This window comes from Halichoeres trimaculatus, unplaced genomic scaffold (assembly GCF_033239565.1).
Source record: "Halichoeres trimaculatus isolate MK-OKI-2021-1 unplaced genomic scaffold, fHalTri1.1 fHalTri1_scaffold_4, whole genome shotgun sequence".
NCBI classification, from domain to species: Eukaryota; Metazoa; Chordata; class Actinopteri; order Labriformes; family Labridae; genus Halichoeres; species Halichoeres trimaculatus.
Genome location: NW_027437182.1, coordinates 13728063 through 13747070, shown reverse-complemented (window position 1 = coordinate 13747070; position 19008 = coordinate 13728063). Strand labels below are relative to the sequence as shown.

At 41.5% G+C, this 19008-nt stretch overlaps 1 protein-coding gene across 2 annotated transcripts in view; it reads right to left on the bottom strand.

Moving 5' to 3' along the window:
- Positions 1–419: 419 nt before the first annotated feature.
- The window catches only part of kdm4b (lysine (K)-specific demethylase 4B), a 46085-nt gene continuing 27496 nt past the window's right edge, over positions 420–19008 (bottom strand). Inside the window, exons 9-22 of one of the 2 annotated variants that reach the window (XM_074668163.1) lie at positions 14816–15012; positions 14458–14705; positions 13653–13882; positions 13259–13379; positions 12009–12172; positions 11631–11835; positions 10065–10141; positions 9794–9849; positions 9068–9176; positions 6215–6403; positions 5707–5883; positions 4943–5062; positions 3873–3965; positions 420–2610 (exon numbers count right to left, since the gene is read on the bottom strand). In XM_074668163.1, coding sequence (XP_074524264.1) covers positions 2089–2610; positions 3873–3965; positions 4943–5062; positions 5707–5883; positions 6215–6403; positions 9068–9176; positions 9794–9849; positions 10065–10141; positions 11631–11835; positions 12009–12172; positions 13259–13379; positions 13653–13882; positions 14458–14705; positions 14816–15012 — 2508 coding nt within the window. In that variant the 3' untranslated portion in view covers positions 420–2088. The remainder of the gene's footprint in view (positions 2611–3872; positions 3966–4942; positions 5063–5706; positions 5884–6214; positions 6404–9067; positions 9177–9793; positions 9850–10064; positions 10142–11630; positions 11836–12008; positions 12173–13258; positions 13380–13652; positions 13883–14457; positions 14706–14815; positions 15013–19008) is intronic. The other variant, XM_074668164.1, reaches the window with a different exon arrangement.

Sequence of the window (19008 nt, the reverse complement as noted above, 5' to 3'; positions counted from 1 at the left end):
AGGCACACTGAGTCACAAAATTGCGTGCTTCTGCACTTGCACTCATTTTGAGTGCATAAGTGTGTTCACTCTGACAGCATGGAAAAACCCAACGTGCGCACTCAAAACGGTCAGAAAGTTGCGTGTGTGTGGTAAGCACTTCTCACACCCAATGGTCGCCATATTGGCTATGAAAAGGAAGGGGTGGGACAGGATCAAACTATGGTTGATGGATCTAATCAATGAATGAATGAATAGGTGCTGTATAAGTAAATATTAATTGATTGATTGATTGACCCTCACTTGAACAGGGTCTGAAAACTCAAAAGATGCTATGAAGGATGTGTCATTCATTCAGTGGTTTTACCAAAAACTTTGAGCCGTTCATGACTTTCTTGATCTCTGAGTTACTGAATACACAAGACACAGAAAAGCTGGCGACTAGCAACCCACTTTAATCCCTATGAAATATTTTTTTTCTGATGGATCTCATTTGGATACAGGAACATAAATGTGTCCCAACATTTCAGTTGTGATGACAGAAAAAAAAGAAAAACATAAGCGTGACATTTACAAATTTGAATCACAATACACAAGGCCTGCGGTATGTACAAGGTGACAGTGTTGGGGGGAAAAAATCAGTAGTTTTATCTCTGTAGCACTTCTTTAACATTTCTGCAACCTGGAAGAGAAAGATGTGTTATACAAAGTGAAAAATAATCTAAAATAAAAGCTGTTGAAAAAAAGAGAAAGGTTTAACATTTTGAATTGGCCAAGTGTGTGAATTCAGTTAAGAAAATGAACAAAGAAATGATACAGGAATAGAAGACATACAATATTAGTTTATGTACAATATTGATTTATACATTAAAACCAATAATGATACTAAAACTTAAAGTTTTAAAGGGTTCCTACATATTTTTCTAGTTCTAAATATACATTTTCCAAACGTTCAGCTTTAAATTGACTTCATAGTTTTGGCCAGCTCATGTGCTAACAGGAGATATGTGGGAGTAAACAAACAGATCACTCACTGAGAGTTTACTGTTAAAAGAAGCACATATGGCGTGAAACAAATATTCATGTGCCAATTCAGACTGATGGTTATTTTAAGGAACTTTTCCGGGCTCTTCTATTCTTCCCTAAATGTGTAAAGACTAAGATGTTAAAAGGTATTTTTCCCCACATGTAGGAACCCTGAGACAGTTTTGGGTGTGAAAAAAGTGGTGCCGCCACATGACTGTTTAAATGACGTCGATACATAAAGGTCTCATCTGTTTACTACTGTGACACTAAAGTTCCAATGCATCCTGCAGACGAGTCTAATAGTGTTTGCATTCAACATGTTTCTTCTATTACAAATAATTCTTTCAATATTTGACTAAGACATTTAAATACTGAGTTCCCCCTACGATACACTTTTTTTTAACCCCATTCCCATGTTTCCTCTTGAAATATGAAAACAAACACCTTGCAGAAAATATCCTGAAAATGGACAACGTGACACGATACTTCCACCGGTTTCAAAGCCACGAGAGGCTGGATTGAAAAATAGATATTTAGTTGCTGGTTCTTAGATTTTAGAAAACAAAACAGAGGAAGAAGTGAAGTCTGTGACCTCAATTGTGAGAGGCAGTTATAGTAATTAGCTTCCTGTACAAAGAAAACGGGAGTGTGCTGTTATTGAATTAACACGACGAGGTATGGAGTTGATACCACCCATTCATAAGTAGATGGAGAAGAAAAGCTCAGCAGCTCACTGACAACAGAAAATAAGAAAAAAAAGGCCTAGAAAACGACAACAAACAATAATAATAATAATAATAATGATAATAATGTTACAAATTAAAAAAATCTGAGTCCTCTTTAGCCGTGGCTCCACAAAAAGCTAAAGCACCACTGCAAATACATTTACCGAAAAATAGAAAAGTAACATGCATTAAAAGAGTGCTTGAGTGTCCGTGTGTTTTCCTGCCCCGTCCTGAGCTCTCAGAGCCGGAGGAGGAAACTGTTTGTTAATACAGCACTCGTCATGATCAACCTGTTAGCTTACTCTTTATTGGCTCAGCCTCCCTCTACTGACTGAGGAATATTATAGCAGAGAGGGTTTTAATACAGGGGCCCGGGGCCATTGTCCTGAGGGAAATGTGAGTTGAGGAGGGTCTCCATGTAGGAAACGTAGCCGCTGCTGGGTTTGTAGCTGTCAGACATGTGCTGGGGCAGCAGCGGAGGGGACGGAGCAGACAGGAAGGGGTCAGAGTTCAACGTTGACTCAAAGGAGGTCGACTGTGGAGTCAGCGTGGGGTCTGAGGCCAGGGCTGACCCGGTTAAAGCGTCGGTGAGGGTGAGGCTCGTGTCCATAGGGGTCTCACTGTCCATCTGAGTACTGTTGTTTGGGGCGGGGGCATCCTGGGAGATGGGTTGTGAGGTCGGCGGTGTATTAATACTGTGGTGCTCCGCCACTGGTGCTGCTAACAGGGCTGAAGTTTGGGGACAGGCGGGGGTTTGGGTCGTCTCCATGGGAGTGTCAGCAAGCTGGTCTGTGCTGGGGTTGTTGGAGGGCAGGCGGGGGCGTTTGGCTGCTTTGGCACCATCTGCTGGGAGGGCCTCCTCCTGTGGTGCAGGTATGGCCTAAAAGAAGCAAAAGCAAAGAGTCAGGCCACAGATGATAATTTCCAGGAGATTTTGACCAATATTTTTAGTTCATAAGCCTGATTTTTTTTTTTTGTTCCATGTAACAAAAACAACTTGATATCAACTACAGAATACCAGGAGTCTCAGGGAGTGATAATTAATAATAATAGTTGTTTGGGAGGGAACTCTAAACACACTCCTGTGGTTTTACTTTTGACTTCAACACATCATTGCCTCCTGGAACAACAGGAACATATAAAGTCTCTCACAGGTACTACGGAAAAGCTTAAACACAGTACAGTTTAACTGAGCTGTGAAAGCCCTGCTGTGCCCCGGAGTGAAACAAAGATATCACAATGATGAATTCATGATTCAGCTTGGAAAGCAATATGTGATGATTTGCTCTGAAATCAAAATTAGAGGTTATTTTAAGGAACAACATGCTAACATAAGGGACTTCAGAAGCTCTACAAGAAATATACTCAGAGCCAAAGAGTTAGAAACCGGGACACTCTTTTGGCTTTTTTTTTTAAATGAGAGCTGCTATTGTTTGAGAGTCGTATTTCAACAGCCTCAGAGATAAGAGGCGGTAATCATTTAGCAAAAAACATGGCTAAGTTAATTCATGTAATAAAGAATATCAACTGAAACAGAGAGCTTTGTTCGTTTTTTCCTGATGAATCAGACTCACCTCCAGCTCAACAGTGAACACAAGCAGCTTCTCTGCTGCAGCACAAGTCCCCCGGCTTCATTGTAATGTGTTTGAGCATGAGACGCTTGATTAAATAATGTGCATATCAAAGATGTGTCAGATTATGTAAGCACCAGAGAGATTAGAGTTAACGATGTGAAAAATCTGTGAAATCGGTTGTGTTTCAGATTTGACTCAAAATTAATGAGGATTTCAAAGGTTGACCCAGACTTCACCCAGATTCATGAAAAGCTTCTCTGGCATTTCAGAACAAACTCCAAACACACATTTTAGAACCAGATTTTGAACAAAACCAGCAGCCTACACATTCGGTCCTACACACGGGCCTCCATTCTCTGTGGGCCAGAGTGCGTTGGCTGTTAGCCTGAATACATATTTATTTCATCTGCGTTACTTTGTCATCCTCTTATTGAACAATCCCAGCTATTGTTATGATTTGCCTCCACAAACACTTTTAAATTCCACAAAGTGCCCAGAGTTTCTTTTTTTATATTTTGTTGTCAGGCTGAGCCACAGTGCAGGGTGGCGTGAGGTCAGGCATACTCACCAGTCTGGCTCGGACTCGCTTCGGCAGTTCTTGGTCTAGCTGGTGAATCTCAGAGTGTTTTAACATCAGCTGACTCTGGTCTTGAAACTCAACCTGGAAACAAAATTGAATTCTGGATTAATTAACTTATATTAGCAAAAGATTCATATCCTTTGAGTAAAATTGAAACCTGGACTTGACTAAAAGCAAAATCCACTTCTGCAGGTTGTGCAGAAAACAAAAGTTGGGTGACTTGGTGAACAAAAAAAATTGGTTTTGCGGAAAAAAGAAAGTTTTATGTTGAGTTCCAGGAATAACGTACAGTTCAATCCACAACCCTGAACTCAATCAAAATGTCCTTAAAGTACAGAGATGCTCACAAAGCCTCAGCTCCGTGTGTGTAAGTGTGTCTACAGATTTTTTGGAGCATAATCAAAGATTAACAACCTTACTTAACCCTGTCAGCTCATGCATTCCTGTATCTATAAAAGTATCTGACATTTACCATGGCTGCCCTTGACACCAGCCCCAAAGACCCGTCTTCTTCTACTCTGCATTTCCTCCTCTGTAACCACTCTACATTTTTCCCCCCATAAACTTCCCAGCATGCACCAGTGATGCTAAATCTGTCCTCTTTATGATTTTAATGCCACGCTGCATCAAAGTGCTCTGCCGTAATCTAACAAGGGCAGCCATGCTTCTCATGCGTTGATAAATACCAGACCAGGGAACCAAACCCGAGCTGTTAGATGGAGGACCCTGTTTCCAAAAAGTTCACAGCTTTAATCACTGAGAGTCTCTTTCCAGAGGAGCAGGAGATGAAAAGTGTAGATGGTGCTACGGCTCATAAAGTGCTTGTTCAAGTGCATTTCTACATTTCTGAATCTGAGTTTGTTTCCACCAACCGCAGCAGGGACACACAGACATTGCTTTAAGTTTCTCGAGTAGGTTGCTCAGACATATAATTGGTTTTTTTTTCTTGTTTAAACATACAAACACTTTCAATTTGTGAGTCTTACAGATCTATTTCAAAGAGCTGAGACTTTTATTCAAAAACTCCCTCTTCTTCTTGTTCCCCCCCCCCCCCTTACCTGATAGAACTTGTGAGTGTGCTGTCTGACAAAGGAAGCATTGAGGATTTGACCGTCCGGTGTGCTAACCAAGATCAACTCTCCTGCCTCAGGAGGACCGCTGCGCAGGCAGTCATGACTCTGCAGGAGGAGGGAGGAAAAGAGGAAGAATGTAGAGAAGAAAGGAGAGAATGGAGAGGAATGTGGATTTGGAAGAGATAGGAAGTAGAAAAGTATGGATTAGAAAATCTGCATGTGTCATTCAACTAAACAGATCCAGTGAGACAGATAAACAATTTCTCAGAAACTTACTTTTGTGACATTTCATTTAAATTTGGTAATTTGTACCAGGGACAGAGATTAAAACAGATACAGGTATGTATCCTCCTGAATTAAGAAAGTTAGTTTTGAAGCTAATCACTGGCATGTGTTTTGGGATTGTCCAAAAAAAACTTTTTGGCAAAAAATTTGTAACAAGAATTAATTTTTAACTAGGATAAAATTCTTAAAAGATTATTGAACTCAACATTCAAAAAAGAAATTATATTTTAATCTTTGTAATGGGCAGAACTACTTTTTAAATGAAGCTCCAGGGAAATAAATCTGAGAAAATTTGGAATAAGCATAAAACTGGCCTTCTTTTAATTCCTACATGGATCACACTATAAAAGTATCTAACCTGAGATTCATTAAACCTCTATAATAAAAACATTTGAAAGGATAAAAAGGTAAGTTACGTCCAGAAATAGATTTCAGTGGTTTAACTCTTCTGGTTGAACACTCACCAAGATGTTTTCAGGGTGCAGGTTGTCACAGTACGAGCCGTCATCAAAGTTGACCTCGTAGTACGTCTGTGTGGCCATGCCAATGATGTCACAGTGGTAGTACCAGCTGTCAACGCTGCGCCCAATCACCCTCTGACCCAGGGCTGGACCCTGTGGGGTTTTGGGTGCTGGTCGAGGCTGGAGTTGGAGGAAAACAGAAAAAAAAAAAAAAAAAAAACAATGGGAGGTTCAGAGGGATTTAAACAGGGTAGAAATCATGTTTGAGTTTAAGCAGGGGCACAGAAAGTCCTCAACTTACATCTAATCAAATCTTAAGTGCTGTGAATGAGAATCCAGCTGTTAAAAATTCATTCTTCGACAGGGAGCTGGCTCTAAAAGTCATTAAATTACTTTCTCTGAAGAGAATCTTTTCTCTTACTCATGATCAAACAATAAATCCTTTGTACATGACCTTTGAAAAGACACAAGGACTTAACACTCCCAACTGTTAAGCTTCTGCTGCTGTTACCTTCTGTGAGACCCTTTTATGCTTGTGGCAGGTGACGGACACCACGTAGGGCCAGTCGGCTGGCTTCATTACAACTCCAGCAATCTGGGCGCAGGTGACGTGGAAGGAGGTGGCACAATTCCCATATGAGCACTGGATGCAGGCGCCACGGTTCTGATTGGCGTTCTTGCTGTGGCAGAACACACACTTCTACAAGAGGACAAAAAAAATGTTCTCAGTTTGTTTGTCTTTTATAAACATCATTGATCAGAGGAATGTTCTTCAGGTCTTGTGGTACTGTTCTCAGATTAAAAGCAGAAACAGCTCAGATGAGGGATGGTAGCAGGCAAACATTTATGTTCACAACCACAGAACTCGTTCTGGTGCTGTAGTGAACTCACTGTTGACACAGACTTGTCACAAAGTCATAACATGATTATGCGTCGCACTTGCTGTCAGGGTCGATAATCTTCCACAGAACCACGAGGAGCTCAGGAATGTCTTTCCTTGCCTTGTAGGGCATCATATGACACAGAGATGATGCAAACATCAAGAGTTAAACTTTTTTCCTCCATCCTTTCTTCATCTGTTCTAATGTTTTTCCTCCGTTTCTAACACAACACTACTCGTAGCCATCGGTGTTGGCAGCTTGGTTAGATTCTCCACCAGCCTTCTCTGAAAATGTCAACACTTCCTTTGTTGACTCAGTTTTCGAGGTGTTAATAACAGCAGCTTGAGCTGTCACTGTCGCATTCAAAACCTCATTCTAATCCTTTCTCCCCTGAATTTCCTTTTATTGTCTTGCATCACTTGTTCAACTTCTGCTCTTGCACAATAACACAAGGACTTTGCTTTTTCTCCCTGGGTACATTTTCTCTCTTTTTCCAATCCCTTTACTCCATCCCTTCATTCTGAGTGTGAAATTACCAGCAGTCAACCAAATCTCTGCCTTTGGCTCAGATCCCAGTCTGCTCGACACCAACCCTGCATGCAAAACCTTATGGACCTGTTCACTTTATGGATGGGTACAAAATTAGGTACTTTTATAGGTACCAACTGAATTCTGTCTGTAGTATCAAGTACCAATTCAGGCTAAGTCAAATGGTATCATGTTTCGGTACCTATAAGCATCCTTGTGACTGTGAGGGAGAGGAAGAGTAGGTAATTGTCCATACTGGACATGAACACAGCATTGGAAGTTTGTGGATTGAGAAATAAATATGTTAAATATAAAAACCTTGAGCTTCTGTTTTGAAAAAAAGCGATTTTTTACCACATAAACACACAAAATTGGTACCGTAAAGTACCAATACCCATTGTCAGGTACCGGGCACCAGTGCCAAATGGTTTCAAATGTGAAAGGTACCCATCACTGGTTCACTTAATTTAACTATAAATCCTTCCATCATCATCTCTACTCCCCGCTATATGCACATTTTCCTGTTCCAGTTAATGCAAAACTAACAGAGAAGAGACAGAGTGAAAGCAGGGATGGAATAAGGAAGGAAGGAAAGAAGGAAGGAAGGAAGGAAACAGCATGAACTTAAGGGACTCTGGTGCCTCATACTGAGTTATCATCTCACTACACCAGGCTAGATGTGTTTAAAAAACCTCCTCCTCCTTTCAAACACTAATAAAAATGATATCTATTAAGAAATCACCTGCCATAAGACAAGAAACGAGTTTTTGATGTCCAACTAGTGACAACATGGTTTCGATCTGCCAGACAGACTCAAGCTATTACCCCAACAGCTCTGACAGCTCGCTCATCTTCTGTGACTGCTATCTTTCTGTGCACTTGTTTTATTGTGATTATCTATCATCCCACTCTGTCTGCTCACTACCTTGCGCTCTCTCTCATCTGTCCTTCTCCATCCTCCTCCGATTGACAAATCACACCGGGCGCAGCTGTAGCCAGGCGCATGGTAGATCAATAAAAAATATAAATTCTTTATTAAAGTGCCAATAGTTCATTTTTGTATGAAGTGGGGGAGTGGGGGAGGGAGGAGGGTGTACAACAGCTCTCAACAGAGCTGTGCGATATTTCACCAGCTGGTGTGGTTTATAGTTTTTGCCAGCTGGTACACTTTTTCCACTGCTGAAATCACAGGCAAGGGTGGGGTGACACCAAGGCAGCAGGAAAAACTGCATCAAAAGAAATCAGGTGTTTGTCAATTTAGATCAAGAGGACATAAAAAAGAACTTGATTCAATTTAAGCTATAGAAGCAAAATAACAACACTACACACTTTCTCTACCCCGTGACGATCGAGAAAACATGCCCACAGATTTCTGAACGAACAGCAATAAACTCCTGTTTCAAGGGTTTGTGCTCACTGATGATCAGCCTCGTCATTTGAATCAGTAGACCGCAGAGCGTCTTCTAAGAAGCAGGAAACCTGCTTTGACAGCAAGTGTCACACAGCTTGTCTTTGATAGATTATTTAGAGAGATGCTGAGAAAGAAAGGCGACTTTATTTGTAGATTTGTGATATTGCACCAGCAAGCACTGCCGTTCCTTTATGAAGTGGGATCTGGTGCATGGACGGGTAAGCAGACAGCAGGGAAAAGGGAAAAGGGGAGGAGTCAAGTTGTGTGAAAAGACAGGGAAGCAATGGGAAAATTGCTTCTGGCCCAAAGATCGATGCACTTCATTTGTCCCAGGGAGAGATGACAGCTGATTATTCAGCTACTGCTCAGCACATACAGTATGTTTTACCCAGTGTCCTCCACAGTGCTGAGAGAGGACAAAAAATCAATCTACCAGGATAGAATGGAGGGAAAGACAGAAACAGAAGCAGGGAGCAGAAAATTCATGAACTGGGCAAAACAGTAGAGAGTGGTTACAAACTTCAAACTAGAGAAAGGCACTCACCAGATCTTTGCGGGATTCAGGAACAGCACTGATATCCACTGGCTCCCTCTCAGTGGGGTTGACAAAGCGGGCTTCAGCCACAGCGATAGCGCAGATAACATGAACCCATCTACAGAGAGACACAAAGAACACTTCAGGCTTTAGGTCTAACAGAGGCAGGACTACTACACACACAGCGCCAGGAATTACACGATTAATGACAAAAAAATGTATGCAGTGCCTTAGATCAGAACATTTGGTCTCAAATCCAGTACACTGCAAAAACTAAATTCAAGCCAGTGTTTGTCTGAGTTTTCACAAAAATGGTCTTACTAGACTTAATATGAGGCAAACTCCAGGAAAATGTCTTATTTTAAGATCTTAAGAGACAAAAAGATGCTTCAAAGGAGTATAAAGAGTGTGAAAAGAGTGGACATGTCAGATGAATGTGACTCATATGAAGTCTAATAAGACCAGCTGAACAAAAAAAGAGAAGTAAACATTTTCATAGATTTCACTTTTTGCAGTCCAGCACCCGTCACAGATCCAAATTTCTTGTTATCCAAGGCTGATGTTTGTGAAGGGCGTAAAAATACTTTGAATGTGTGAAAAAGCTTCCAGATAACTGTTGGTTACAAAATAGTTTAGGCTTTCCAAAGGGATTTTTTGGTCACTGACATGTTAAATGTATTCTTAGAAAAAGTTGCACATGTTGTAATAACAAAGACATGAGGAGATGTCACTTACCGGTTGTCAGTTGTAGTTTTCAACGCTCCTCCTCGCAGGTTACAGAGACAACACTCCTGAAAACACAAAACATGAACAACAATTAGGTTCAGCAGAGATTGAAACAAATAAATAGTGACATATATCCTCTAAGCCTCATAACTTTGGTAATTAAACCATTTTCTGGGAAGTATCTTGGTATGGTAATGTGATAACTGCTGAACAAAAAAATAACTGATGAGAATGTTTTTCCTGTTTTTTCATTTGTGCATGTGAAAATGCTGCTACTCACCACCGTCCATGCTCCTGCTGCACACCTGGAGCACATCCAGGGATCACTAACAGTGTCTGGTTTCACACCATAACAACCTGTAAAACAGGATTAATATCTTCAAATCTTTGTTACAGTTTGTACTTCATGTGTCTGCTGCAACTTTAAGAAGTCTAATGATGCTCAATAAGACTGGCATCCACACCGACACCTGATACTGAATGATTTTTATTGAAGAACCACTCTAACAGCACGAGGCGTTGAAGAGCAGAGGACGGAGCTGCTGTTTCTGAGATTTCGTTCTGCTTCATGTCCTCTCATCGATAGTGCTGCTGCTTCCCGGGCCGAGCTGAGCACGTCCCTGGATGACTAATAAACTGGTCTATTTGAAGGTGCACTCCAGCTTTAGGGATAATAAGAGCCCTGGAGGGTTGGCGTGTTTCTGACAGAGCACATGGAATAAGCATGCCTATGTTGTGATATGTGCAAGAAAACAACAGTATGACTTAAGATTTTTAAAAGTTAGTGTTGTTTCACTTGTTTTCAACTGTTTTTAAGTGTTTTTGTTTGATCTTTTCTCTGTTGCTGTTCTTTTTTATTTTCCCTCTTTTTAATATTCTCACATGCTCGAAATAAAGCCATCATTCATTCATTATTGGAGCCAGAGCGGTGTGAAGACAACACAGCTACCTGTCATTTAATGATTTCAGATAGAAGACGTGCTCTTCGATGTTTGCTCTCTCGATATTTAAGTGAGCAGGACAGGGCATGTAAGGACAGCAGATGTGTTTGGTGTCCTGATGGGTCCATGTGTTGCTTTAGCAGCCCTTTGCTAGTTTAACCCGGGTCAAAAACAGTAAAACCTAGAAGCTTTATTGAGAGCTCCGCCAGGGGAATCCAGCAGACAGCTTGTTGCACCGTTGTGGTCTCATTTTCCCTTCTTTCTATTTTCCAAACACTTGTCTCAGGGGTCCAGGGACAAAAAAAGTGAATGTATTCAGAAAGCAGAGTTACAGTCTTTGTGAAGAGAAAATCAAACACTGCAGCGTGCCCACAGCTACAACAAACACTTAACAATGATAAACAGCATGTCTCAGGATATATTGCTGGTCCATATAAGAAGATTTTCTAAAGTTAAATGCACTTTAAAATATTTTTGTGTGTTTTGACTGTATTCTCATAGGTGCATTCCCCTTCTTACCTCCATTTTTTAACTCACTTCACAAAACATATGCACTGAAATACAGAAAAGGCAGAGTTACACCATCTTGTAATAACCTTAAATAAACCTAAGGCTCCTCGCAGTGACTGGAGCAGCCTCAGTGTAAAAGCTGTAATTAAATTCTCTTTGCTAGAAAGTTTCCTGCAGCTGTGAGAGTGTTGACTTTTCATAAACAGCGCAGTAACACTGTGTTGTGCTTTGATTTATTTTTACTGTGCGTCTATATGTAGAGAAACACCCACCATCTCAACTAGTACATCTGTCCCAAGGTGTTTTTCACTGCATTGCACAGCAAGAGTTTATACGCTGTGTCATTTTTCCCCTCATGTTACTTGTTCTTGCAGGATTTACAGTTTTATACTTACTGGCATGGGTCTGCATGTGGCAGGATGAGCAGCAGAGCAGAGGACTGGTTCCATCCTCTCCCGTGTTGTAGTTGGTGGGTGATGGCTCGGTGTTTCCTGCGCCAACGCTGAAGCACATCTCGGACACCAGTGGACGAGTGCGGCTGCCAGGATGGGGAGCGGAGTGGCGCAGCGGTTCATTTGGGTTCATTAAATCTTTTTGTGGCTTGAAAGAAGACATGGTGTTAGTCCTACCACGACTTTAGACACACTTGAACTTTTGGTAATACTACTAACTGATCAACATGACTAGTCGAGGCACTATCCTGCTGAAACAACTGCTTTCTAATGATCGCCTCACTGACACAAACATTGTCCTGCAGCAGTGCCTGGTTGTACCTTTGCGTAGGGACAGAACAGCGAGCAGATAGAACAGTGCGGTTGAAGAGCTGCCACTGCATTATTGAAGGCTTTTTCTGCCAGGAAGTTGGGGGAGTGATTCTGCCACAGATGCTCCTGCTTCTTCATGTCACTGTCCATTGGCATGGGGGAGGGCAGCTCTGCTGGAAAAGAATACACTGTGTTTAGTTTGTGCAGCTCCAAAAAGAAGACCTCAACGATCACAAATAAGAAAGGCCTCCAGGAGAGACTTTGGAAGATTTATTATTGGGAGCGATTCGATTTTTCTCTGAAGTGCATGTGAAGCATTTTTGGAAAAGCACGGGGATCTTTTTAATAAGGGAGCCCTTGCCAAGAGACAAAAATAGCACACTGTCTAACCCAGACAATAACAACAGCACTACTGGTATAATTGGCTGATGAGCACAAATAGCACAGGCATCAACAACTTGCTGTTCTGGGTCTGGATCAATTTCACAGCAAAGCTCCTCAAGCGAATGATCCAGATTGTTTGTTAAACCTGGACAGAAGGCAGAAGGAACTCCTCTCAAGCTCGCCGGCTAACTCTTTCTTCTCTCCTCTTTTCTGAAGGACAGACACTGAAGCCTGGTCCCCTGCTCGTGACTTTAAGTGACTTTGAAAGCAGGTAATTGGAAGTCATATTCCCCAGATCAATAAGTGTCAGTCAGAAAATGAAAGGAAAAAGACAGAAAACAGGGGAGTAGAAAGCGGCCTCGACGTGTTGATTTCATTATTCCCACAGGGGGCTTTAGTCCTGCCTGTTTTTCTTTCCCTGGATCGATAATAAAAACAAAACAAAAACGAAAGTCTCTTCATTTTAAGTAGCGTGGCAGAGTGGACAGTGAGTGGGATGAATACCAGAGAGGACTAAGCAACAGCTATGAATGTATAATGGTAAGAGTCACTGCTTTTGTGCTCCTTGATAGTTGATTTAATTATAACATACAATTTGAGCGCTTTCTAGCTGGTGGGTTTCCAATTAAAGAAGAGTAGACTACCTTTCTTATTGTTCAGTTATTTTTTCTGGATTTCAGGTGGGTTGTGACACTTGGAAAAGGTGTCATAGATTGGATATGAGCCCGTGGTGACTGGTCCAGGGCTAATCTCATGGGGCGCCATGCCCCAGAGAAGACTTCAGGGGTAGAAAAACTACCTATACTTTGAATGAATTTCATGTGAATGAGTTTAATTAACTTGGTGTAAATAATTGTAAAATGAAGGATACAAACCTGTGTCACCCGTTGGCTCTTTCTTGACAAGGGACAAAGGAGATCGCATGGGTGGTTTGCTGAGGGGATGACGACGACTCTTTTTGACTTCCGTGGGCATCTTCATTTTTGAGTAGCATGCCTGATGGATTAAAAAGAGTTGTTTATATCTCTAAATAATTTAATCGCTGAAGATGCAGAGTTTGAGAAATTAGCACAACTTTCTATTTCTGTAGCTTTTTAACGTGTAGACCAAATGGTGATAGAGAAGCCTAAATAATAAGGCTTATTTAAAATTCCCCTGCTTTGAAATGTAGAGCTCTGACTTCAGTTTATTCTATGTGCATGTTTGTAAGGATAAAATAAAACAAATGCAATGAAAGTGAAGGTAAAAACTAAACCCAGTGACACTTACCTCTGGTTTGCTGTCTGCTGGGAATTCACTCTGTCTTGGGGTGAAAGGGTTCACCACCTCCTGAATGGACATGGTGTTAGTTGAATTCATCCCCCCGGATGTAGCAAACTGCTCAAAGACTTCCTGAAACCCGCTTGTGACTGGGATGTTTGATATCTTCTTTGTCTTTTTCTGCTTCTTTTTCTCAAAGTCTTCCAGCAGGTTTGGCGGTTTGACGTCAAGCCCTTGCGCTAACAAAGAGAAATAAAGACAAAGCAGTCAGGACAGGAGTAACAACGAGGAACCAAAAGATGTCCTCTTGGCTCTCAAAACACAATTAATGCTGACTCAAAGGGCGGCTGTTGTAACTCTGTAATGCTATCATGTCAGAAAAACACACGCACGTGTCTCTTTGATAATAAAACTCATTTTATGTGAAAGTTTTTAATTTGCACATGAACTGCAATACAGCTGTTGCCAGGTGACGTCTCAGTATGTTAAACAAGGACCAGAGTGTCCTGAAATAAAAATAGAAGAAGTGTTGCTACCACATCTGCTTCATTTCCTCTTAACTAGATACAATAGCCTCATGTTTGCCAAGAGAAGCTAGAAAAGGAGACATAAAATGTTCGTTTTCTCTCATACTGAGCTAATTTAACCCGGCTTCAAGCTGCAGCTGTACAGGGTTAAAGAGGATCTGGAGACACACTGCTCATTGAATAAAGCAAATGTGTTGGTTTGAAAATGTTCACATTAAGCTAGAGGAACAATACCCAACCCTTCTGTTTGTTGAGGGTAAACACAAACAACCTGTGCTCTCTCTCACCCTCTGAAGCTGAATACTCTGCAGCTCTAGCCGCCGCCTCGGCAGCCTCCTGTTCCTCACGCTCCATTGCCTCAAGGGTCATCATCGCCTCTCTGGCCAAACGCTCTTCTCTCTCCTGCCTTCGCTGGGCCTCACGCTCCTCCACCTGACGCTGGTAATCAGCTGCATTCAGCTCAATGCCGTCCTCCGCAAGCACCTTCACCTCCTCTAGCTTCAGACGACGGAACTGCTTCATTTTCTGCAGGGCCCTGAGGTGGAGAACAAGGATTGGAAATTACACAATCCTTAAAACAATTTCTTTAACATGCAGATTTGTGATCATCAGACTTCATATACCCCGGGTAGTTTGATCTCTTACCTCCGTAGGAGATTCGCACGCAGGGTTACACGATCCTGCCTCCAGCGCTCTAGCTCAGGGCTGCTGAGCTCCGTGGCCTTAAGGTGATCCAACAGAGTGGTGTCTTTGCCCTGCTTCCACAGCTCATAGCGATCCGGCTGCAGGCAGCGCACAAACACATCCATGGAAATCTTCACCATGTCCTTACGGCAGGTGCACTAAAGGAAACAAACAGGGAGTGAAAAGGTTGTCTGAGGGGATGGAGGTAAGGCAACAAAGAAGTTATATTCTACACTGAGAAAACAGGCTTTGTCTTCCACAGGGATGAAAGCTGCTACAAGTCTTCAAACAGAGCAGATGCTACAGATGACACTTTTTAGCTACACTTCAGAGATTTTTGACAGAAAATTCAGCAGTGAGTGACTGAGAGAGGAGGTAGCAGTTTGTGGTGGAAGATGCCAGAAGACAGAACGGAAGAGGATAGTTAAGGACAGCAGAGCAGCAACAGATACCAAACTTGACTGCTCTTGCAACTCATTTTCCGTATTCATTTCAATATGTCCACAGTTTGATTGAAAATCTTTCATTCTGATTACCGAATACAATAAAAACCTAAGTTCGGCAGTATGGCTCTGCTGTGTGAGCTCACTGCCTTTCCATTTGTGTTCGTGGACACCAAAGCCTAAAGTTGGGAGAGCACACCATGTGCATACATGAAAAGCAAGGGGAGGAAGAGCAGTAGCAAAGATCCCCTCGTGTTATCAGCTGAGCAGTCAGTTGATGGGGCTGGCATCAATTTTTTGTATATTTGTACCATTAAAGATACCTTGAAAAACCTTTGAAAGGGCATTTCAGATCAATAAAACTTTTGCTCAGCACAAAAAAAGAGAGAAACTGTGGTCTAGCAGAGCTGTGAAATGAAACCAAGGTGGGGGACATGAGTGAAGGAAAATGACAGGCACAGCAAAAAAATAAAAGTTTGAAACCAAAAAAGAGTGAGAGGAAACAAAGATGGGGGCGAGAGGGGGAGATGAAAATATTTTCTTTCGTGCCTTGCTCGCTGTATTACATTCTGGCTCCATTATTTCCTGGGCTGTGCAGAGAGCCTTATGTTCAATTACTGGAAACACAGCAGCTCACCGTCCCCAGAAAAACAATATCCAGTCTACAACTCATCTCGACACCACTTGACAGACGGAAACATTAAAATATGGCGTGTGAGTGGGGGGGTTGTCGGAGCGGAACGTGGGAGGGCAGAGAGGGGCGAGTGAGCACGACTGAGGCTGATTGTCGCCATCATGAAACCTTCAGTAAAGCAGAAGCATGTCAGGAAGGTACAAATGCAAAATAAATATTGTTTAGAAACTGACTGTGCTTTGCAAAGTGTTCAATTTTCATTTGATGAAGGAAAGACAGGCTCATCTTGTTTTTTATGAAACCATTAGGAGGTTATAGAGCCTGCTGCTGTCCTCAAAGGCTTGGACAAGTTGCACTTTATTATCATATGAAAACTTAATTAGAGAAGGGAAACAGATTTGGAGATGCAAAGGATCTGGAAAAACAACACCAACCCTGAGGCAGGCAGTCAATGAGCCCTGAAGTATACTCAAGCTCCTAATGAAGCTAAATTGTTGGAGCCACAGAAACCTCAGAGCCTGAGGACTCTAAGAGGATCAATGGACTCTGTGGATTTACTAAGTACCAACAATAACACAACGTTCAGGTCTGACCTGCCTGACCTGACAACACTGTTTAAAGATTTTTTTAAAAACAAATTTCTTTAGGAAAGAAATCACCTCAAAGATGGTTCAAAGAATGTAGAATGATGGGGAGGTAATTAAAAACTAGATGTTCAGAGCTCGCTCTATCCTCCACAGCAGGGCTGTACATCATCAGCTGCTCATGCTGTTTAAATGAGGCAAAACTTATCTGCAGACTCATTTGCTTATGTCTGTTCCACAAAGGTTTTTACTGCAGTAGAAAATGCTGACCACGATTAACTAATGACTAAATTACTTTTGTTTTTTTTCACTCCAATTTATTTTCATTCATTCCTTATCAGCTAGTATATTGTGCTATTAAATAACAGCTAATTAATGTAAATATGTGTAGCAGTGATTTGTTTTCTACTTTTCCAGCTGTAGATAAAACTGTGTGCATAACAGCTTGTAAAGGAGTGTGCTGCAGCATCCCACCAGGTTATGTTGCTCTAACTTTGTCAAAGTCAGCAATGCTTTAGATGTGATGAAACAGGTCACACTAACCTTGTTGAGAGATCTGAAATCTCTGATCTACTCCCCCATAAAGGCTGTCAATCATTACAATACGTCTGCTCTCTAGAGGGGGTAGATGCCGTGTGACTGGGTGATGCGTAACTCAACTTGCACCAGAAGGGACTGGATGAGTTCCTCTTTTAAGTGAGCTCAGCTGCTAAAAAATGCTTTTCCACCAGATGTACAGAGAGCTTTTAGTTCCAGCAATCTATCCTCTAGGAACTAAATGAATCCTTTGACCCTCTACTGTGACCCTCTGTTGCCTGAACTCCTACTGGGTCTGAAGCCCTGTAAAGATTACACAAATCAGGACAGTAATGTACAGAGAAAATAAAAGATATTGAACTGGACCGCAAGACCAGTAGAGGGCAGTAGGAAAGTGGTCAAGATCTATATTTCAATTTGAAGAGTGACAATTTAAAGAGGCAACTTTGAGCTAGTTACATCGTTCCAGCATGTTTTTATCACTAAATACATATACGTCAGGAACAGTTTGTAATAAACCCAACATCTACTGAAATGTTCAGCTTCAAGGTTTCCAGTGGTACTCTTCAAACTACAGCACCAGGAACTGACAGATACACATTCCAGCTGAATCAAAGAAGAAGAATGTTCAGGAGTTATAAATCCAAGTGAATTAAATCAAGTAATTGTATCGTTATGTGGAGGGCAGGTGAAATAAAAAAAACAACTTGGGTACTCTTCTTACCAGAAACAATCAAAACGGCAGGCCCTAAAGTTCCTGGACCCTTGAGAGTGCTACCTCATGAGCAGTGACTTTTCAAAGGGGAGATTAACTACCCTGGACCTAAGACCATGTCCACACTTAGCCGGGTACTTGGGAAACCGCATATATTTTTATACATTTACCCCTGTCATTCACATGAAACCGCTTTACGTCACTAAAAACAATGTTTTCTGAAAACTCCGGCCAAGGTGGAGATTTTGGGAAAACTGGTTTCATGGTTTCGTGTGGATGGCAGTAAACTAAGTTTCCGGTTCTCAAACCTCACAGCTGAACGACGGGGGCTCATTCTGACCGGCTGGTACGAGTTTTATGTCTGGAAAACACTGCCCATTAGAGGTGTCCCAGTCCGATATTGATATTGGATATCGGTCTGATATCAGCAAAAAAACAAGTATCAGTATTGTATCGGAATCCATCTAAAATCTCCAATATAAGTAGTTTCTGTTACCCATCGGTTAATAATAAATGGGTCAGTTTTTCCTCATACCTACTGTTGCTGACTACTGTTCTTTGTTTGAGTAATATCACTTAATCAAGCTTTTTCTAACATGACAAATAAAAGTATGTTTAATGCTGATATCACATCGGATTAATATCGGTATTGGCCAATACTCAATGTTGCAATATCGGTATTGTATCGGAAGTGAAAATGTAGTATCGGTACATCCCTTCTGCCCATTATGGGTTCGGCATGCTCAGTGCTGCACTTGCCAGTGGATTTGCCCGCTGTGTGTGGACGAAAGTATTTTTAAAAATGAACGAGGGAGGGATCCTCAGTTTTTGAAATACTTGGCTACGTGTGGACATGGCCTAAATTGGATCTTCTGTGCTGTTGCTGAAAAGCACCATGAAGTATAGATGACATGACATGAAGTAAAAAAGACTATAAATCTGAAATAATTGTTTTTTTCTTTGCCTTAAGTTCAAAGTGGCAAATGGTTCCTGTGGTTTGTTTTTCATCACTCTAAGTGTGAAATCACAGGTCTGAGATGTATGAAGAAAGATTTGTTGATAAATTATTAAAATCATTTCCCTTACAGTTTGATGAATCTTAAAAAACTTTTTTTCAGGACAGCTACCTTGGGCAGCAAGAGTAACTTACTCCATTGTTTGTTTAATACTGCTTTTAGCTTTCCAAAGAAATCAAACAATGCACTTTGTTTATTGGCTTTCAGTCTGCGCGTAGAGCGATC